The sequence below is a fragment of the Syngnathus scovelli genome, chromosome 6, assembly GCF_024217435.2.
Source record: "Syngnathus scovelli strain Florida chromosome 6, RoL_Ssco_1.2, whole genome shotgun sequence".
NCBI classification, from domain to species: domain Eukaryota; kingdom Metazoa; phylum Chordata; class Actinopteri; order Syngnathiformes; family Syngnathidae; genus Syngnathus; species Syngnathus scovelli.
Genome location: NC_090852.1, coordinates 6,818,770 through 6,841,537, shown reverse-complemented (window position 1 = coordinate 6,841,537; position 22,768 = coordinate 6,818,770). Strand labels below are relative to the sequence as shown.

General features: G+C 42.3%; 2 protein-coding genes across 2 annotated transcripts; one reads left to right on the top strand and one right to left on the bottom strand.

Moving 5' to 3' along the window:
• The first annotated feature begins 943 nt into the window (after positions 1-943).
• On the top strand, positions 944-8,400 carry pkmb (pyruvate kinase M1/2b). The gene is made up of 11 exons (XM_049723430.2): positions 944-1,099; positions 2,356-2,528; positions 2,613-2,704; positions 4,541-4,672; positions 4,767-4,953; positions 5,629-5,899; positions 5,991-6,141; positions 6,207-6,359; positions 6,489-6,655; positions 7,708-7,889; positions 7,985-8,400. The coding sequence occupies exons 2-11, from the start codon at positions 2,384-2,386 to the stop codon at positions 8,089-8,091; spliced, it is 1,587 nt and encodes a 528-aa protein (XP_049579387.1). The 5' UTR covers positions 944-1,099; positions 2,356-2,383; the 3' UTR covers positions 8,092-8,400.
• On the bottom strand, positions 8,162-21,280 carry LOC125970786 (potassium/sodium hyperpolarization-activated cyclic nucleotide-gated channel 3). Its single transcript, XM_049723417.2, has 8 exons — positions 20,343-21,280; positions 15,783-16,206; positions 14,948-15,109; positions 14,539-14,757; positions 13,933-14,079; positions 13,376-13,616; positions 11,598-11,762; positions 8,162-11,460 (listed from the first exon to the last, which is right to left on the bottom strand). The coding sequence occupies exons 1-8, from the start codon at positions 20,969-20,971 to the stop codon at positions 9,989-9,991; spliced, it is 3,459 nt and encodes a 1,152-aa protein (XP_049579374.1). The 5' UTR covers positions 20,972-21,280; the 3' UTR covers positions 8,162-9,988.
• Positions 21,281-22,768: the final 1,488 nt, after the last annotated feature.

Below are 22,768 nucleotides of genomic sequence, written 5' to 3'. Positions count from 1 at the left end.
CATATTGATGTACACACAAAAATTAGCTTCTATATAGGCGGCTCGGTGTCGCACTGGGTAGCACGTCCGCCTCACAGTTAGGAGGGTGCGGGTTCGATTCCACCTCCGGCCCTCCCTGTGCGGAGTTTGCATGTTCTCCCCGAGCCCGCGTGGGTTTTCTCCGGGCACTCCGGTTTCCTCCCACATCCCAAAAACATGCTTGGTAGGCCGATTGATCACTCCAAATTGTCCCTAGGTGTGAGTGTGAGTGCGAATGGTTGTTTGTCTCTGTGTGCCCTGCGATTGGCTGGCAACCGGTTCAGGGTGTCCCCCGCCTACTGCCCGATGACGGCTGGGATAGGCTCCAGCACGCCCGCGACCCCCGTGGGGACTAAGCGGTTCAGAAAATGGATGGATGGATGGATATATATATATATATATATATATATATATATATATATATATATATATATATATATATATATATATATATATATATATATATATATATATATATAAAATGTGTCCACTTCCACTCATCATCCACAAGAGGACACTGTTGTTGCGAGAAGTAGTATTCTGGACAGAAAATAATTTTTCCATGCCGATTACATACAGTATAAATGAATCAGAATAATAATTTCGCGGATAAAAAAATAATAGCTTGTTGAGGAATGGTTAACAATATGTTGATCTATATGTTGATAGACAAATAAACATACATTTGTCCAAAAAATCAATGGAATTTAAAATGTTACCATTTGGGACATTTGAAATTGAATTTAATGAAAATACTCCTTCTGTATGATTTTAGTGGGTAGAAAATTATTGCATAAAAATTGTCAATCGTCACCCTACCTCCCGCAATGTAGTTATTGAAGCCAACTACTATATTTTGATGCAATTGACTCGCCAGCGTCAAGTGACAACTTTTGCCCTTTGAAAGGTGTCTACCAGTAGTGGCGGAGTGATTTCTTACCAACCAGACGACCACCGCCTCCGTATCGCACTACATTCCCTTGGTCACAGCAAAGTAGTTCCGGTCAACCAAGGAACATAAAAAGCAGCCGCCGCGGGGAACCGAGCGGCGCTTTGGTTCCCTGCAAAGTTCATCCTAAAGGTGAGTGCACATACAAATTGTGTGTGTTATGAGAAACAATTGAATTTTTTGGTAATATTCTACAAAAAAAAAAAAAAAATCCCCTTGTTTTAATTTAGCTACACAGTTGACTATTTTTCTCCTACAGTCTACATTTCAGGACTTATATAGTACTCAATACTTAATTAGTTGATAAGTTAAATTTATTCATTCGTTCATTTTAACTATGTAAAAAAATCTTAGGACGTTTTAATTAGCGCCTTTAACTTTAACACATAAAACACTTTGAATTAAAAATGATTGCAATTATTTCTATATTCATTTTCACTAGCTGGTGAATTAATTGGTTAGCTGTAAATGTAAATAATTTTCATAATTAAACTGTATATTGAATCAGTATAATTTGAAATTAACCACAGAAATAAATGAAGTTTTTCAACACTATGTCACTTTTTCAACACTCCTTCAGCCTTTAATGTTTTCTTCCGATTTGATGATATATAAACAACAAATCTAATTTTAGCATAAGACTTTTGCGCAGTGACTTTTCTGTGATTACATAATTTCAAATGTGTGCTATGAAAAGGAAAACACAGTCATAGCATGCATCCACTGTCCAGAAATACTCCCAGGTGGTTATTTTCGGTCAGTGCTGGCGGTGAGATCGGTGTCCCAGCACGCTCGGTGTTTCCAAACACTGACTCACCGACACTTGGTCGTCAAGCGTCCACTGTACAACACGAGTCGTGAAGTCTCGCTTCACAACAGGCACAGTCCTGTTTGTGAGTGTGATTCAACCTTGTGTCAAAAGTGACCTGCTTGTCTTCTCCACATGAACTCCCATTGGAATGTGTAGAGTGGAGCCAGCCGAGCACTTTGCTGTTCTTGTTGCTTTATGCACATGGGCTGTTTGATCAGCTCGCACGAAAACCTCACTGGGCATTTTTTTTTTTTTTTTTTTAGCTATTACTGTACTTACTATTTTCACAATAATAAATTTTCTTGCACATTATTGACTAGCATCATTATGTGAGGACCTATATTTAATGACTCAAATTTAAACTTACATCACAATAAAGGGTATTTATCTCAACCAATCAGATAATAATGTAAAATCGTAAGAATATGGTGCAAAAAATGCACCTGCGTTTATTTAGGAATGTCAAAAACCATTCCTTTTCATCAAATCTCCAATTGAACTCACATGAATGAATGAATGAATGCATGTCGCCGTTATCGAAGGTAAATCAATCATGTCTTCTAACCTCTTTCCGCAGGCATTATCCCGAAGGCACGTGTCCAATCATGTCGAAGTCTAAGGAATCCTCCATCATGCACAGCCAGCAGCTGCACGCCGCTATGGCCGACACGTTCATCGAGCACATGTGCCTGCTGGACATCGACTCGGAGCCTGCCGTGTCTCGTAACACCGGCATCATCTGCACAATTGGTCAGAAATACACACACATAAAAAGTCAATGAAAGTCTGTTTGACTGACTATATTTGTATTTTTTGTAAAATGTTCTCATGCAGGGCCTGCCTCTCGGTCTGTGGCCATGGCCAAGGAGATGATCAAGTCCGGGATGAACATTGCAAGAATGAACTTCTCGCATGGCACACATGAAGTGAGTGCACTGGGTGACCTCGGTGATGGTGACATAGGAATTTGTACGATAAGTCTTATCACTCATGGTAAAAGCATTGACGAGTAACTTGGTAACAACATAGAAACATGAGAATTTCGTTGAAATAGTTAAAAAAAAAAAGAAGTCCTTTTTATGCTAGCGTGATGCACGACAATTTGGCATTGCCACTTGTTGCTAGGCAAAATTTGTGGCATATGACCTATGGAAACAAAATGTCAGCTTCACATACCAGCCGGATAAAATTAATCTGGCATTAAGAATGTATTCCACAAATAAATGTACAGTACATGAGACATGTTGCGCCATAATGTTCACCATATGGGAGTGATTGAGTGAGAGTGTCATGATTGTCATGGGATCTTGTTACTTGTGCTCCATCTGAGGGGCAGTGATTTGGCATGTATGTTGCAAAGAGGGTTGTGTGTTGGCAAAAAAAAATATCCCTGTTGACCTGTCACCTTTTATAAAGGTCATACACTTGCTTGCCGTCACTGTCACCTGAGTGGACCGGCGCAGGAAGAACTTTCACATGGTACTCAGTAAAGGTTAAAGGAAAGGTGACTTTCAGTGATTGACTGCCGGTGTAGGAGTATAATGTGGAAGAAAAATAGTTTTTGCAGCTTGTCAAGGGTTAGCCTTTAGTAGATGAGAGCTAGAACAAGAACTTTTGAGATTGAGTGACACAAATTAATAACACAATATCAGAGCGAGAGAGAGGAACAAGGTCGCACTAAAATGGAAAATTACAGATATTACAATTGTCAACAATACAATTCTATGAGTGTAAAGGTATTTATTTATCCTCACAGGTGTTCCTAATTTTATGGCTTGTCAGTGTACAATATGTGTTTTTATTTGCAGAATCATGAAAGTAAACTAGAAGCACGAATTGTTTTGGGAAGGACAAAATGAAATTGACCTCTGCGTGGTCACTTGCCAGTGCAGCTATTAATAGTTTGAGACGCAGAGAGTTTACATGGAGGCATTTGTGGACTCAGTGTTGTGTTCGTTGCTCCTCTTGCGAGTACTTTCAACATACATTGAGAACATCTTGTCCAACTATACTCCTCATATGGTAGATCATTAACATTTAAAACAAAACAATAGGTTCTTCAGAAAACAGTTTTTAAATATGTTGATGCATGCTGAGCATCCATGTGTACACAAACAGTGAGGAAATATTCTGCTAACACCTCAAGCAGCTGTTTTGGGACAGTGAACTGCGTCACAAGCTAAAATTGGTGTTGCAGTTGTCGTTCAGGATTTACACCTCTTTGCAGCTCGGAATAAGAAAGCAACACACCTATTGAGACTCTGTTTGTTCACATACAGTATTAGACACTAATGTATTGCTATCTTAGTGTAAATACAATTTACCCACTGGTTGACAATTTATTATTTCAAAAACATTGGAAAATTGGGCTTTTGCTGACTCAAAAAATATGGAAAATCCTCAAAGTTAACCTTGTATGTGTGTAGCTAGCTTGAACTGTATCGCACTATAAATGCTCAAAGTTAGCCTTGTATGTGTGTAGCTAGCTTGAACCGTATTGCACCAAAAATGGTCGAAGTTAGCCTGGTACGTGTGTAGCTAACTTGAACCGTATTGTACAGAAAGTTAGCCTTGTATGTGTGTAGCTAGCTTGAACCGTATTGTACCGAGCAACCATGACATAGATACAAGGACCATTTTCCTACACTGCAATAACTTCCATTTACATCATCATATTCTATTTCCCACCACATCAAGTTCTACTGCACTTTTTAAGGTCAGATCTCATTTTGTTTTTCCTTGTTTTTAAACTTGCACAATAGTACCATGCTGAGACCATCAGGAATGTCCGCGAAGCAACTGAGAGCTTTGGAGCAGGCTCGCTCAGCTACAGGCCAGTGGCCATCGCTTTGGACACCAAGGGACCAGAAATCAGGACAGGGCTCATCAAGGGTGTAAGTTCTTCTTGCTCAGTATTCATCACAACCTTAGTGACTCAAAGGAGAAGAGAATGAAGGTCATCAACATGCTTTTGTTCTTGTTGCTCAGAGTGGCACCGCTGAGGTTGAGCTGAGGAAAGGTGACACCATCAAGCTGACTCTTGATGACAGTTACAAGGAGAAATGCGATGAGAAGACACTGTGGCTCGACTACAAAAACATCACCAAGGTCGTCCAGAGCGGAAGCCACATCTACATCGATGATGGGTTGATTTCCCTCAAGGTCAAAGACATCGGTAAGAGCTAGGGTTCCAACTTTTATTTTATTTTGTTTTGAGTTTTCTTTTAAAACCAGTTATTTTATTTAGGTTTTAAGCATGGTTAGTTTTTATTTTTATTTTTCAAAAAGCTTCATCTCAGTTCTATGTTGATTAGTTTTAATATTATTTATTTATTTATTTATTTATAGTTATTTATTTATGGATTATTAAAATTAATTGAAGAAATTAATTGACAAACACAAAACCAAAGGACATTTTCACTAAAATCATAGTTTTGTTCGCTATATGACTTTAAAAGTTTCAGTTATAGTAAGTTACGGTTTTTAAAGCACAATTTTGTTTTATTCTGAGAACTAATTTCAATTTTGGCTTATTTTGTTGGTGTACTATAATAACCTTGGTAAGACCAAAGACTAGTTTGAGGGACTGAGTTTCTTATTAAGCTAACAGGAGAGGTCAGAAGTAACCAAGTATTAATACTTAGTTATTGTAGTCAAGTAGATTTCTCACGTATTTGTGCTTGAGTAAAGTCTTTTACGCCCTGCTTTGGAAAACAGATATCAGCACTTAGTTTCTACCCATCACTATTTCAAAATGTGTTTTGAGCATTCATAGATGACACACCATAACAAAAGATGCAAATAATGCAACGTAAACCCAGAATGACTAAGTGAATTTTTCGCCTCGAAGGTCACGACTACCTGATGTGTGAGATCGAAAACGGTGGTATGTTGGGCAGCAAGAAAGGCGTCAACCTACCCGGCGCTGCCGTCGATCTCCCTGCTCTGTCGGAGAAGGACCTTGATGACCTGAAGTTTGGTGTGGAGCAGGGTGTCGACATGGTGTTCGCTTCCTTCATCCGCAAGGCTGCTGACGTTCACGCTGTCAGGAAAGCTCTGGGTGAGAAGGGCAAGGACATCAAGATCATCAGCAAGCTGGAGAACCACGAGGGAGTGCGCAGGTAACTTGATATTTACGCTTTAGTGATGAAAGATGGAGCCGCTGGTAGTTGTCGCGATTGCCCTTAATAATTTCAATTCCCTTCGTCGTAGATTTGATGAGATCCTGGAGGCTAGCGATGGCATCATGGTAGCCCGTGGAGATCTGGGTATTGAAATCCCAACGGAGAAGGTGTTCATCGCCCAGAAGATGATGACCGGCAGGTGCAACAGGCTGGGCAAGCCCATTGTCTGCGCCACGCAGGTATGCCGCATTGTTGCAGTGATGTTGGGGTTGCGACATCATCATTTTGTGGTTGCCACATTCAGATGCTGGAGAGCATGACCAAGAAGCCTCGTCCCACCCGTGCCGAGGCCAGCGACGTCGCCAACGCCGTGCTGGATGGCAACGACTGCATCATGCTTAGCGGGGAGACGGCTAAGGGGGATTACCCTCTGGAGGCGGTGCGCACACAACATATGGTGAGTGGACGTCTGAAGTCTATTTGGTCTCCGGGATGGACCATAAAAGTGCCTCCTTTCAATATTTAGTAGAAGGATTTGAAATTTCATGGACCTAAGGGAATGCAACCACGTTTTTATTATGTTCAGATCGCCCGTGAAGCCGAGGCTGCCATGTTCCACAGGCAGATGTTTGAGGAGCTGCGTCGCACCTCCCACCTGACCCGCGACCCCACGGAAACCATCGCCATCGGTACAGTGGAGGCATCCTTCAAGTGCTGCGCCAGCGCCATCATCGTGCTCACCAAAACCGGCAGGTCAGAAGCCCGCCACCCCGTGCCTTCACAGTAAATGCCCCCCTGGCTTGAGTGAAGTGAGACACTTCTGACCTTTTGGGAGCTGAACCCTGACATTTTACATGATAATTTTAACTCCCTGTTCATTCCTCTCACGAGGGAGTTCAACCTCTAAAAAGCATGTGATTCAAGCAGCTGTGTTTTTAAGAGTAGGAAAGCGCTTAGGATTGATAGAACATCACAGATCAGCATTTTTTACTGCAGTTGGAGGTCTACTGGAGGTTCTGATTTATCGTGTTGTGATCTCGGCAAAGCTTTATTGCTTTTTTGACTTCATTGTTTCGTCTTGCAACTTTTCAATTGGATTCAGCCTCACTGATGTCAGCAGGTTGTTCCCAGATGTCAGCGTGCCTCAAAAAGCCCCAAATACCTCCCGACTGTCCACTTCCTGGCCAGTGATGAAATGCTGACCGACAAATAGCATCTCACTTTTAGGAGAGTGACAGAGAAAATACGTACTTTGATTACTCGTCAACTTGGGAATCTAGTCAAACTTAATGAGGGATGTTGAATTTCCTTTAGCTACTGTACATTCAGTATTTGGAAACAACAAATATTGTCAGTCAAAATAAAATAAAGCCGTCTCTTGTCGCTCCAAGTACCACCATATAACCGACTTTAAAATATATTAGCAGAGTAGGCCAAAGTGTCCATCAAAAACAACTTGGAGGTTTTATTCCTAGAAAATATATTTAAAATTAAATAATAATTAATAATTTTTAAAAAATAGTTAAAGGTGCTGGAATGCAGCATTTAAAATTTAAATATTTGCAAATATGAACAAATATGATGAATACTGTTCAAAGACGTATTACTGTTCTTGTTAATGGCAATGTGATGTAATAATGTAATTTTAGTTAAATTGAGTTGAAGGCAAATCTATTCTTAAAACACATTCATCTTTTGTAATGAATGAAATAAAAGAACTTTTACTTCTAACAGTAACAATATTTTGTAACCACATTTCTGTCAAATATTTTGGGGGAAATCTTACTTGGTTTGTGCTCCTGCAGGTCTGCTCACATGCTGTCCAGGTACAGGCCCCGCGCTCCCATCATCGCCGTGACCCGCTGCGGCCAGGCAGCCCGCCAGGCTCACCTCTACCGCGGTATCTACCCGGTGCTCTACACCAAACCCGCCAACGACGTCTGGGCCGAGGACGTCGACCAGCGTGTCAACTATGCCCTGGAAGTTGGTGAGTGACGAACAAGGAGAAGTTGCAGTGAAATGTTAAAAGAAAAGCTCCGTAAATGTTTTGCTAATAAAATCTGTATGTTGTTACTTGTACAGGCAAATACCAAAATTTCTTCAAGAGCGGTGACGTAGCCCTTGTCGTGACCGGCTGGCGTCCAGGTTCCGGTTACACCAACACCATGAGGGTGGTCCTCGTGCCTTGAGCTCCACTTAAGGACGATATTAACCCGCCCCTTCGTGCTCCTCACATGTAACCTTCCTTTACATGAGCGCAGACCACTCACTCAAAAAGTTCACATACTAACTCTTTCTAAATTGTGCTGAGGACACTCGTGTCATATTTTATAACTCGATCGCCGTAACAGCTAATAGTGACTTAATTTATCATTGTCCTATTAATGTCCAACTTGCACTAAAACTCAGAGGAGTATGGTAATTGTCTTTGGGAAAAAAAAATATATACAGTGTAGTGACCAAGTGTTATCATGACATCCAATAAAAAGAAATTTTGATTTTTGTTTCTCCTTTCATATGAAGTCGAGCATGCCTATTATTGTATTTTAAAAAAAACAGTAAGAACAAGCATCATTGAGCAGATAATCATTTATTGCATTGAATCCCATAACCTAAAATAATAAAATAGAGCTAACATACAGTATGTTAGCGGTACATGCAGGTAGGAGATGGAATCCTCAAATCGCAAAGGCAACAAATATAACAATGACTACGTATATAGAAATAGATGCGCGTCCTTCCTATGAAAATGCACACCTTGCAACCCACGGCAACCTTCTAGTCAAGCTGCCTCTGCTGTTGTGGGCTCGGAGGAGAATAGTAATGAGGGATTGATCGAGCCCACCAGCAGAGGCTGCTTGACCCAGTCGCAGCAGAACTCATCGTGGAGATCCACAAAGTGACGACTAAACAACTCCGAGGATGCCCAGACACGGCGAGGTGCGACTAAGAAACATGTACTGATTAACACAACGGGATTGAGGATTCTCTCGGTGTTTTTTGATTTGATGAGACACGATGAAAAGAGGTAAATGTGTCGCATCGGCGTTTCTTGTTTATCACATGTACAAGTAATTGCTTTTAGCCCTTTGATTGGTGCAAGAAACATTCGCGTGTAACGTGTCGCTCTGCTTACTGCATCCGAACAATGAACACGATCCGACTGAAGTGCTTTGATTCACAGTACTCGCTCATGGCCTAAAAAGACAAGAGTTGGATATACAAAAAAAAAAAAAAAAGGCTTTGGAATCACAACTGTCCTCAGAAAAAGATTGCAATAGGACAGAGAAGTGAGAGCCATGATTTCGAGATCACTCGGGATAAGCTTCTTGTTCACTTAACGTGATCCATCCGGGAAGACAAACATTACATTCACTAGTTTTACAATTATGATCAGATTTGGGTGCCCCGTTCGGCTGTGCAATATTGCTGAAACAACTTCGAAGACAGAAGTCATCTTTTCTAACCATGGCCTCCATATTAGAGGTACTTTTTCTTCATCTTGTTTGCAAATTTCCCCATAAAACCCTGAAAAGTCACCCACAAATGAATTCCTCTGATCACCAACCTAGAAATTTCATTTGTGAATTTGATAAGTCCTTGGAGAAGTCAACATCCAGCGTGAACAACTTGAACACAATGTCTGAAAACCACCAAAGAGCACAGGCGGCCCTCAAGTTCTCTTGAGTGTAATTTCATAGCTGAGAAGATGGGGCAACTTTTTTTTTTTTTTTTTTTTTTTTAGAAGACAATATTTTCAGGTTTCATGAAACTTGACAAAGCTGTAAATAAGTGACGACAAAAGGTAAAGAGGGAAAACTGGATGAAACAGCTGAAATCATCACATTTTGTGTATATAGTAGACATAACTTGATAAATTCCTATTTTCATGAGGTGCTATATGCCCATCAAATGAGCTTTTATGACTCTATTTGAAAGAAAATAATGCTCTAGAAATAGTCCGTCAAAACCAGTGATCCAAACATTCTGTGATGGAAATCTGCAATTAGATATGAATCCCAACTTCCTATGATTAAAGAAGCAACGTGGCGCAAAAAGGGATGAAGAGATGGAAAGTAGTCAGCCTCACAAACTTGAGGGAAGTTTGTTTTGGCTCTCTAACATATTCGAATTTACAGCTAGAAACTGGTTCTGAGGTTCGAGTCCTGCATACGTCCAGGTAACAGTAGTGGCGTGACCTGGAATTGTGACCTGGGGTTTACTGGCTGCGACAAGGGAGGGGGAGGAGCTTGTTGCATCCTTGGAGGCGATAGCCTGAAATCGGTCTTGTGTGCGATGTAAAGAGCCGTAAGAGCCTGAGATGGTCTTTATTTCCTGTGTGAAGAGCTCGGCTGGTGAGTCATTACTCTCCCTGATGGTGCACGAGGTCTGACCGGTAAGGGGGCTGTGAGAGTTCTTGGGCTTGGGAGGCTCGCTTTGGTAAACTGTCCTTCCCTTCACAGGGCTCTGTAAACTGGGACTGTGGAGGGGAGGAGTGTAGCAAGGCGATGCTTCCGCCGAGCCGTACTGGGTCAGGGAAGCGAGGGCGGATTGCTCGGGAAGAACCTGCGGCAGGAAAACCGAATGGAGGCCAGCCAGGCTGTCCTGCGCCAAAGACGCGGCGGCCCCGGATGTTCTACCGGAGGACTGTGTGCTGGTGATGATGGGGAAATGGGGCAAGTTCAGAGCGCCGGTGATTCTGCCTGTGCTGCCATGACATGACCCCATCTGCTGCGTGATGGCGTGAGAGCTCTGCTGGAGCTGGCTTAGAATCGGGCTGACAGAACTGGAGATCAGAGGACTTATAGCGCAAGAGGAGGGGGCTGGGAACCTCCCGGCGAGTCTCGCCGTGTCTCCCTGCTGGAGCAAACCGACCGAGTGAGGCGGGGTAGTCATGGCTCCGTGGAAAGGTTGCGGGTGGAGCTGAGCGGCGCAAGTGTAGGAGACGGCGGCCTGGTTGATGCGGAATACCGAGGCCAAGTCTGAGTGGGGGTGATGGTGGGCGGTCAGAGTGGGAGGGACCAGGGGCTGCAGACTGCTGGTGAAGACAGGCTGGGACGTCACAGTGGGCGAGGGCCCCGTGGAGAGATGTGATGCTCTGACAGAGGCCAGAATGGGAGTTTCAACCTCTGCGCGGAATTTAGTGGAAATCACGGGAGAACTGGGCACTGACCCGCAGATGCTAGATGACAGCACTCCAGGATGGGTTCTTCTTGGCTGGCTGATAGGGTCTTTTAGGGGGCCAGGGATGAGAGGATGATGAAAGAGGATGGGGGGCAGTTGGGCGTGGTGAGCCAAAGCCAGCGCCAACGGCGTCGTGGCCGCAGCGGCTTGGAGTGGCGCCTGAACAAGAGGGGCCCAGATGACTGGGGTGGGTGACGAGGGCGAAGGGGGAATGTTTAAGATCTGCGCGTTGCTGCTCTGGATTAGCCGCGTGCACTGCGCCATATCGCGGTCATGCTGCACTATCCTTTGGATAATCTCGTTCTCTTGAAGGTTTAACGTGCCGGAACTTTGGTGATGTTGGACTTTATGTTGAAGAACGGAGTTCCTCTTCCCTGTAGTCAAGAAGAGGTAGAAAAATGTGCGAATGATTTACCACAAAGTAACATCAATGTATATGCTAGTGACAGTAGCCTCAAAATTAGCCACATGATATAAATGAGTTGGAATTTTTATTCCCAAAAGGTCTTACCAATACGGTCAAGCCGGTCGAGGGCCACTGTCTCAAATGCTCTCCTCATCATGGGATACTCCTCCAGAACCTCGTTGAAGTTGTCCACCGAAAGAGAATAGAGGCGGCAGTAATTTTCTGCTCGCACACTAGCGGTCCTTCTGCCTCGGGTTAAGAGGCAGATCTCTGCAGGAAGGGTGGGAAGAATTATTTATTATTCATTATTTACAGAGGTCAAAATGCAAAGCAAGTATCATATTTTTTAGACTATAAATAAAAGTTTGGCTGGTCTGATAACTGATACTGAGACATCTAAATTCTTCGTCCCCTAATCGTGTTGACTTTCGTTTGGCAAATACTTTGGTGCATTAATTATTTCCGCCAGGGTCCTTAACATAAAACATAAATGTAAAATGACGTACTCATAAATTCTTCCTCCCTGTAGTCTTGGATTTTGGCCAAGAGCAATTAGCTTAATTTCAAATTGAAACCGGGTCGTCTGCATGCTAAAGCATGCAAAACGTATTTCCCAACACGAGAGTGTGTGGGTTGGAGCCATAGAGTGCACTCCCTTGCCATTAAATTCCAAACGCAGCCTACACACTAAAGTCTAAACCAATAAGCAGCTTGGGCTTAAACAATTTTCTTTACGTGTATTGCCTGATTTCGAGTGAGAGTCAACTCTTCTCTTTTTGGTCTCTGTTCGTGTAAAAAAAAAGTGTAAAAATTCCCCCCCCCAAAAATAGGACTGTACATAAATACACTCTAGACTGATATATATAATTTTTTTTTTTTCTACATTGGTTGACTGGTGTGACATAGATAATCCAGAACAATTTATAGCGCTGAAAATATGAAATTTCAATTCAATTCAAAATGTAAATAAAATTTTAGGAACAATTATTCTAAAAAGGATAGATGGCTGGATAAATAAATAAATAAATAAATAAATAAATAAATAAATAAATAAATAAATAAAATTTTAAAAATATATAAATATTGAACTTTTTTCCTTCATTCCTGAACCTAAAATAAAACTGAGTGGTTTCAGTCAGGGTTAGCTGATGAAACATGAAGAGCGTTGTATGAACTCCACAGATGGAGCACTTAATGCAATTTCTGCAGCTTACAGTTTGTCCTGACCTAATCTGTCGTGCCAGATCAGAAAAAATAAATTAAGCGCCATTTGGAAAAAGAAAAAAAAAAAGAAAAAAAGACATATTTTTGAGGGCAGACATATTGAGGATATTGTGGATACACAATCACACAGTCTCTCTCATGCTCTCACTTTGGTGTCCTGTTTATTGATTTAATTCTATTTTAGTCATATGAACACATGGGACTGCTGACAAATTTATCGTCTATGTGTTTGTCCTAACACATTTTCCCTTCACTTTGCAATTTCATCTCCGGCGACATGTGTTCACCCCAAAAAGCTAAGCACGGACTTATTCGGTTTGACAAATGTCAAATAGGCTTCAGGAAAAAAAAAATCTAATAAAATAGCCTAAATTATCATTGATAAAACACAATTCAGCTATAGCCTAAATAATGTGTTAAAAATGGGGAAACCCCACAGATGGAAGCAAACAAACAATCTCCACCGCTCTTAGTCCCGAGCCCCTTTTAAGGAGATGATGTGGACAATTTTTCCGAGCCACAATAGCGTGGAAGTTAATCTACTGAGTGCCTGAGCAAAATAAATCAAAACAAGGCAGACTATTACCACTTCTTCACATCAGTGAGCCGCCGCCAGCCACGACTTATATTAGTATGCATTAAATGGGCCATTGTGTTACCTCCGAAATAAGAGCCGTCCGATAGCTTGGTGTCTTGGCTGTTTTTGGTCAGGACGCTGACGACCCCGTGTTGGATGAAGTACATTTTCTTGCCGATGGTTCCCTCTCTGATAATGTAATCGCCCGGCTGGAAGACCTCGAAGCGTAGTTTGGTCAACATGGAGGTGACGAAGTTGGGATCGGCGTTGGCAAACAGAGGCATGGAGGCTACCAGTTTACGGCAGTTGAAGTTGATGATCTCCTGCGAGGGTGGTGACGAATAATGCAGGACAAATTATTTGCTGTTACTTAAGAATATGGAATGGCACACTTTGTAACATCTGTGAGACATTTGCACAGTTGATGAGTTGCAATTATTATTTTATTTTTATTTTTTTCCCACAAAAATTAAATGACGTTTAAAAGAGCAAGCCAGTCAGTGGCGGTTAAAGTGAACGTCAAATGTAAAGCCGAGGCTTTACATTTGATTTAATTACATTTCCAATGTAATTAACATATTTATGACCCAATAGCATTTATACTGGAGGTAAAAATCCCCAAAGCAGATTACTTCTGACCTCTCTCAGTGGTTCATTCAGCTCCTCCAAAATGCTCTCCTCGTCAAACATCTTCCCTTGGTAGCGGTGCTCGTAGTAATCGTGGATTCTCTGCCGCATATCTGCAGGAAGTTTGTGGAAGGACATGTACTGCTCCACCTGTTTGTACTGCGAATACAATCCAAAAACAATGAGACAAGAGTCAGCAATTTCTTCAGAAGGCAAAGTATTTCATAATGAAGGCAAAATCCAATGTCATGTCAAATGGAATAGATTAATTAATCCGTTCGAGGCGTTGGCTCAGGGTTTGACTATCATGTGCCTCAACTGTCAGGCCATCTGTGAAACCTCTCCACTGCGTAGGTTTGGTCCTCTGCCCCATCTGACAAATACAGTTGTGCTCTGCAGGCTGCGGCTAATGTTATTAACAACTGTGTCCTTCAGCAATGTACCCTCGCCGCAAAATGAACAGTGGATACTACCTAGGTTTTGGTTTTGTGCTGCTTTAGATATGCCAGCACTCAGGCTGTCTTTGTTGAAAGAATTGAAATTCCTGTCGCCTTAAATGACACTGTCTGTCATTATCTAACCTCAATATTTGATGTTTTTGACAAATACCGGCCTTACCTTTTCTTGGTACTGCCTCCTGGAGGAGTCCAGCGACTGAATGAGGGCAGTGGCATGCCCTACAAACATGGCAAAACAGGTTGCGCCCACAATCATGCTGAGGATGGTAAGCCACACGTCGGCCATTCCGATTGGCGGATACAGCCCGTAACCGATGCACAGCATGTGGCTCATGGCTTTGAAGAGGGCGTAAGAATATTGCTGACCCCATGTGTCATTCTGGAGGGGGAAAATGAGCAGAAAGAACATTTACTGATATCTTTATTCATTGCATGCGGTGGTGGACGGGAAAGGCAGAGATGTCAACAGAAGCCTTGACCTACATTCACAAATTTATTCTCAGGTGGCAAGTGACAACCTATCAGGATCATTTTTGTTTTCTGTAGTTTGTGTGTGAATAAAAACATACCACCATCTTATTTCGAGTGACCCAACAATCAGGAGGGAAGTCCTGCAGCATGGGAACTAGAAACTGCAGACAGCCATCCCAGTGACACAGCAGCAGCATCATACCAATCAGGTTCATGATACGCACCATGGCGCTGGCCAGGTCATAGGTCATATGGAAAACCTGACAGACACAGATTATCAACATTAATGGATGTGAAAAAATGTGATGACTATGTACTGTAAATAAATCTATGAAATTTGAATTCTCAATCATGCAATGAGAGGATTTGCAAATTGGAGTCTGTTCTGTTCTCTGTGCTGATGGCCACAGTTGTCCTATAGTGCTCTTAATCTTTTATAGAGAACAAAAGGCTATTCCAATATTACATAATAACCTGCCGCCACTGTTACTATATCACGAAGAATCCAGCCTGACATCATTGTATATAAATTAGTGTTGGTGAGTATCAATGTTAAATAACTCATTGTGGACAAATGTGTGTCGAATTTTTTTTTTCTAATTTACTATCAATTTTATAACACTGCAGTGTGTGCTATACGAAAAAATCATACATCTTAAATGAAGGAAATCCGTTTTATGAGACTTATCATTGCACTGGCAGGTGTGCAAAGTGAAGTGAGGATTTTTACAGATTTTTTTTAATTTTATTTGGAGCCTCAGAAAACAATCTCACCCTACCAGCTCAATGTTGCAAAGTGAAAACACTATTTTCTCTGGACCCGGTCAATCACGACCATCAATTTTCCTTCCCTTATGGCGCTGCTGTGAGTAACTAACTAATTGCTAGCTGAGGCTAAATAGTTTATCACTCATTAGAGTCTGTGTTAAATACCTCCTCCCACTGGTGGATGTAGCGGATGAGTCTGGAGAGGCGTAGCAGGCGCAGCAGACTGAGAATTTTGGTGAAGCGTACAATCCGCAGGGCTCGCGCAGTCTTGTAAAATTCAGAGTCAATGCGAGTCTCTACGATGAGAAAGATGTAGTCCACGGGTATAGAAGAGATGAAATCCACCACAAACCAGCTCTTCAGGTATTTGATCTTGATCTTTTGCGGGTCAAGAACAATCTCTGTGTTGTCCTCTTTGACGATACCCGTGCGAAAGTTGAGGACCAGGTCCATAAGGAAGAAGGTGTCCGAGACCACGTTGAAGACGATCCAGGGCGGCGTGTGCTCGTCCTTGAAGAAGGTGATGCCCACAGGGATGATGATGAGGTTTCCCACCATCAGAAGCAGCATGGTCAGATCCCAGTAGAATCTATAACATACAGAAAAAAAAAAAACATTTGTACACAATGGATTAGTTGGAGCTTGGAAAAAAAATAAGTAAAACTTTTTTTCAGTGATAAGTATTTTTAAAAATTTAAATACCATTCGTTATAAATGAAAAATTATAAATGAGATAATACTTGTGCTTCAAAATAAGGTCTTAATTTTTTATGACATGAGGCGCAAAAAATACAATGAATGGAACATTGTCATATCATTCAATGTTTTCCAACCTTTATTAAAAAAGTCTCACAAAAATGGCCTGAAAAGTTTTCATCCTAACATAATGAAAATCACAAATTTACTTTACTTTACAGTAACTGAAAACACATCTGACATAAGAGATGTGCCAGAAAAGTTCCAGGACAGTGTCACAAAAGATATTTTTTCAAACCTAACCCTGTCAAGGTCAACAAAGTTGTTCCATTCATTATGTTCTCAACCTTGGGAATAAGGTAAAAAACACAAAGCTAGGCTGGGTAAAAATAGAAATTGCTCCATCATGGTGAGGTTCTTCTCAACCAGGAAGTGTAAGATGCTCAGGGCTTTATGAGATGCCGTGTTGTCGCGGATGAGGCAGACACAAATTGTATGCTTTTCTGCTGGATACCTCTGAGGACATGCTGCCTCTATTTTTGTCCAACATTGTGCTTCAGGGCACAAGGATGGAGACTAAAAGTCCATCTGATTTGCTCATAAGAAAATATTGATTTTCACACCTGACTCAAGGCTCAGGAATCAGCACCGGTGCGCTCGCTGTTCCATCTTGAGCTGTGTGACCAATTGATTTTAATCATCATATCTAGATCGTCTTTGTTTTTGCATGCTGCATTAAATTTCTCCTTGAAGTAGCTGATGTATGAAGGACCTTTTATAAAAGTCTACCATGACGTGATTTCAATCTAAAGCACAGCAATAATCTGTCCGCCTTTTCCTAAATACAATCTAGAGCACGTGACTATGTGACGGCACGTGCAATCCATCTGAGAGAACTAATTAACCTCGAATCGATCAATGCACCTGCACCAGCAAGCAGTGAGAACAAATCAAACGCCTCCACAGCCCCAAAGGTACTTGTGACATGTGAGAGCGCATTATTCAATGGATCCTCAAGACCAAGTTGTTTCACGACGGATGAACATTGATCAACGGAGGATTCACTTTAAACAGAGCTAATTAGATTAGGCTTTCCCCATCCTGTCAACACGTGTCAATGTAATCCATGGTTGAATAAATGTAAGCAGCTTGGGACGCTTATGATTGCAGTAAATTGATCCGTAATGATGATAATGGAAGAAATTTAGGGACACTACAGGAATTGTTTGGTAAGTTTCATAAGATCTGAAATGAAATAGTGTTTGAGGTAGTGTGTTAAAGAAAGCATTAGCCTTGCTCTCTTCATCTGCCTGTTGCGGTGACACAGTGGTCCTAATTGCTCATCCCCTCTCTGGCTAAATCCACCGTTATCTCCTGGGAATCCATGTCAACTCCACAAGTCAGCTCCCATCAGCCAGATGTTGAGTAGTTAGCATTACAGCTCTGCACACGGAACAGCTGGACCACAAAAAAAGTGTGCAGGGGACAGTGCATTACCGTTCCCCCTCTGCAGATTCTCCTGTGCACGCAGCATTCGACCCACAAAGATCAGGCAACTAACTGGTGCAATCTGCCACATGGGTCAAAATAAAGCTCGCAGTCGCGGGTGATGTGCACCTCTCCGGAAAGGAATCTTGCACGATTTAGGTCAGAGTGCAACTCGGTTAAAAGGCACGAGAGCATAAAGAGAAAGGAGTTAAAGTGAACACAAAAAAAGGGCTTTAAAATGTGAAAGGAGCTTAGATCAATCAGGACAGCTGAAAAACATTTGTGCTGGAGATACTTATCTCTTGTTGCCAGAGCGTAGCTGAAGCACAACAGCCTGCGTAGGCTTTGTGGCTTAACACACACCTGTATTTCCGCTGTATATACCCACTGCAGTCATAATAAAAGATGGCAGCCATTCATCACACGGCAGAGTCGGCCGGGATGGGCACGGGTGAGCCTACTATACTTGTTGACAACAAAATGGAGATGCAGCAATGTCAGATTCAGGGTTCGAAGGTCAGATGACTCAGTTCTGACCTTCTTTTGTGGTGTTTGTGTTTTCCATCTTCCCGCATTACAAAGTGGCGATCAGTAATGATGGCCAAATGAAGCTTCAAGATGATTCATGAACCCGTTGTTGTGTTTACTTAGACCTCTAGATGGCACTCTCTGGTCACCGAAGAGCTGAAATAATTTGCCATTTCTTAAAATCCTCACTTTAAACCAACATTGCTATCTAGTGGAGCCAAAGAATACAACAACTGGTTCATGAAGCTTCATTTTCCCATCACGAGTGATCAGTTCAAGGTCACAAATGTTCACAAAATGTTCACAGACGTTCACCTGTACTTTTCTTATTGCAAGGGAACATGTTAAAATTTACCTTAGTTCAACAAAAAACTGTTGTCGAACTTCTGCCGACCATTTGTGAGCTGTTGATATGAGATCAGCCCACTTTCTGAGTCCACTGGCAGAAACATGTATTTTATCCATCCATCCATTTTCTGAACCGCTTAGTCCCCACGGGGGTCGCGGGCGTGCTGGAGCCTATCCCAGCCGTCATCGGGCAGTAGGCGGGGGATACCCTGAACTGGTTGCCAGCCAATTGCAGGGCACACAGAGACGAACAACCATCCGCACTCGCACTCACACCTAGGGGCAATTTGGAGTGCTCAATTGGCCTACCAAGCATGTTTTTGGGATGTGGGAGGAAATCGGAGTGCCCGGAGAAAACCCACACGGACACGGGGAGAACATGCAAACTCCACACAGGGAGGGCCAGAGGTGGAATCGAACCCACACCCTCCTAACTGTGAGGCGGACGTGCTACCCAGCGCCCCACCGAGCCACCTGACATGTTTTACATCTTTTTTTTTTTTCTAGTCTTGTGACCTGCATCTACCAAGATGTCAAAAAAGTCCCCCTGCTCCAAAACGACTAGCAGTGAATTTAAAAATTAAGGACGGTTACAAGCAATTCCTTTTGTGGCTGCCTATTTATATCTCAGTGGAAACAACAGTATAGCAGCAACCACCATAAATATAATATTCAGAGTGTGCACTTAAAATACTTGGTGGCGTGTCCTAAAGTACCGTGATGACATGACACCTAGTACACAGCAAAGAGCAAACATCTGGCTGTCTTGATTCCATTCCAATGTCACTCTGTCCGTCCGTCCGTCTATGTCAGCATGTTGCGAGCGGCACCCGCCCCATCCACAACATCTCCACTCCATTAAACTAATTGTGCTGTCATAATCCCGCCTGATGTGTGCTTCTAATATCTTGAATGGTCATGTTACCCTATTTTGATTACCCCATTTCCAAGCCCCTGCTGCATTCACTCTAATCTAATCCACTGGCCTCACTAAATGATAAAAAAAAAAAAAAAAAAACAAGTGTAATTCAGATGAGTGGTAATAAACGTGGTAATAAACAGCAGTGACGCAAATTGTTGTACAACAGCGTAGGATGGCTGAGTTTCCAGATATAGGGCAAGATGGGGATGGTGGGCAAGATGTTATTAAGTGTCTGCCTCAATAATACAGGATTGGAATTTATAATTTTTTATTTATCCAAACATTTGTTTGAAAAACTGAGTTGATTTTGCTTTTCCGATATTTTGCATTCTAATCTGCTAATTTAGCAGACATATTAATTGATTCTCCACAAGAGTGACCTTTACAGTGTGTGATTGATAAATCCTTAGTTGAAGGTCATTTTCAGAAATTTGGCCACATATCTAGCCAAATTTAGTTTATTTTGGCACAAGTAAATGAATATTGTGGTTTGCAGTGACTGCACTGGATTGTTTCTAAAATGTTACTAATTTCAAGTCTGAACAAGTACTACAAAAGCACATAATAAAATTCACCTATCTAAGTATTTCAATCAATGCAAAGCATTGCTTTCATCTATTTGCATAATTTTAATACACTTTTGGATGAATTAACTGATATGTGGGCCTCACTAGTTGGTCAATAAATGAATTTGTAATTCCAAAAGATGTGTAAAACTTTCAGGCCGACTGCACATGAATTACCTAAAATCACTGTATGGGTGTATAATCCAGAATCCAGCAGATTTGACGCGTTCCCGCTCGTGCTCCACGGCCCTCTCACTTCCCAACATCCGCAGTGAGAACTTGTTGACTCCCGGTTGGAGCATCGCCCCGAACTGTCGGTGCATGAATCCAGCTTGGTAGAGTCGCTCATCTTCGGGGATGATTTGCTCTGTCCCTTCCAACTTGATAAAACTCGTCTGGTCGAAAACCGACGACTGGCCGGGCGGCGCGTCGCTCAGCCCCCCCGCTGCCGGGCCGCGCTCCCCGGAGGAATTGTCCCCCGCACCCCCGTCCGCCTCCGGGATGAGGCAGCGCTGCTCCGCCGGATCTGACCCAGTCGAATGACGCCCGCTGATGGAAGAGACGCTGCCCCTAAAACGGCGACAGTCCCCGTTCAAGTTGGTCTTCCCAGCGGCATCCCTGCTGCCCCCCTCGATGCTCCTGCAACTGCTTGCGGGAGACAAAGAGGACAAATGTCTCAGCAGAATACTTTTCCTCTTCGTGTCCTTGTCGCCGCTGTCTCCTTCGTCCACCGCAAAAGGTCTTTGCCCAATGTTTTGCGGCAGGCTGTAGAGCCGCTTGCGCATGGAAGACTGGAATCTTTCCATTTGTTTACGGGAGGGAAGCAGCAGGGGGGCGAATCATGTAGGTATCATGCATTTGGAAAACACTGAGGAGACGCATCGGCAGGACGGGTCCGATTTGACACTTGGGACGTGCCTCGCGTTGCCACGCCAGAACGAATCCAAACATTGGTAGATGCGTCAACAATCAAAGTCCGTCCGCAGCAGGTAAACGCGTGTCAGATCCAAAGCGTGCAGACGAGATGGCATCAGGATGCAGCGTGCTAAGCGTCGGACGTGCGGCAGGAGTAAAATGTGACTGCTGCTACTGCTGGTGAGCTCCTCAATGACAAAGCATGGTCTCCGCCTCCCCACAGGATAAATGCGCGTTGTCAGCACAAGGTGGTGACACGCATGTACGCACATGGCACCTGCTTCCTGACGCCCCTCATCCATCAGCACTTGGACTATATGCACGGTTACTCCAATATTATTGAACAGATGTTGTTCGCGACACATCAATCAATTCATGTACAAAGCACAGATTTTTCTTTTGTTTCACCTATAATAAGACATTTGCAAAATATGGTTTTACTTTGGAAAAACAAACCAGTCACTGAATAATTTCTCAAAACGTTTTTTGAGTCTATATAGTGTGATATTGCTTGTTGTTTAGGTTTTTTTTTTTTTAATATCACAAATTTAAATAATGTTATACCATCACTTTAAAATAGCTTTTAGTTTAACTTTGTCTCGATTATTTGTTAGGAGGAAATGTTCAGCATCCTGTAATGGACAACGATTGCAATGTTTTTTTTAGAGGTTCCACTGCATTACTAAAATGTTAGACAAAAGATTGCCCCTCCCCTTTAATTAATAATGTAAACGATCATGCAAACAAAATTATTTTGCAGTGCCCAAAAGTAACTTTAATTATCAGTTCTCAAAGCATTAGGCTTATTTCTTTCTTTTATTTAGGATTTCAAAATACTGTATTGAGCAAGATTAATTTGGCCCTAGTGCAGCTTTAGGCATGTGCCACTTAATGGATAGAGTCCCTTACAAACGGCCAACAAATCCTCCATATTTAAGCAGATCACTCCATCTTTAATCATCTAATTCTGTGCCATGTGTGTGCTGCAAGGACAGCTGTTTGCCAGAGTGCAGCTGAGAAAGTGAGCAATAAAGCTATGCCGAACTGTTTATTCCCCAAAAGTTCAAGGTTTAAACAAAACATTTTTTTTTTTTCAGATCAACTCACAATTCTGTGTACGAAAGTTGTTACCCCTTGTTAGGTTTTTCCTTTTTTCAAATTTACGCAGGCCGTCTCCTTGCAAATAGAAAGTCTAAACAAAATTGGACTAAGGTCTACTCCACAACCGCACATGTGCACAAGTGTGCTCCTCTATGCATGCTCACCACTCTTATAATGGATGTTTGACTTTTCACCTCCACTTATCCATAATCCCAAAGAGATAATACAGCTTCTGCTTGATCTCCGGAATTTCATCCAAGGGGCTTTCATCGTCACCTATTCAATCTGTCCACATCTAATTTGGGACTTTGACATGTAAAAAACAATGGCAGGAACTTGTGCATGGTCCATGAGTGACTCTCTTGGAACCAAACGGAGATTTTAGATGATAATCATATGAAAGTGATTGGTTCTCAATTATGCAATACATTTGTATTTGCATATGAAACACACATAACAAATTTACCATTAAATTATTTTCATTATAGCAAACAATTTTTCCTCCATCAAGCACCATTTTGCTCCTTGTCATCAGACTTGTTATGAACAGTTGTAGTCACTAGAGGGCGGTGTAACACAAACTCCTC

Coding starts and splice junctions, on each gene's coding strand:
- LOC125970786 (XM_049723417.2), bottom strand. CDS start 20,971: ATGGAAAGATTCCAGTCTTCCATGCGCAAGCGGCTCTACAGCCTGCCG. Junction 13,617..13,932: donor TGAATGAACCACTGAGAGAG/GTCAGAAGTAAT, acceptor CCACCCTCGCAG/GAGATCATCAACTTCAACTG. Junction 11,461..11,597: donor CGACCGGCTTGACCGTATTG/GTAAGACCTTTT, acceptor TCTTGACTACAG/GGAAGAGGAACTCCGTTCTT.
- pkmb (XM_049723430.2), top strand. CDS start 2,384: ATGTCGAAGTCTAAGGAATCCTCCATCATGCACAGCCAGCAGCTGCAC. Junction 4,673..4,766: donor GGACAGGGCTCATCAAGGGT/GTAAGTTCTTCT, acceptor CTTGTTGCTCAG/AGTGGCACCGCTGAGGTTGA. Junction 7,890..7,984: donor CAACTATGCCCTGGAAGTTG/GTGAGTGACGAA, acceptor TTACTTGTACAG/GCAAATACCAAAATTTCTTC.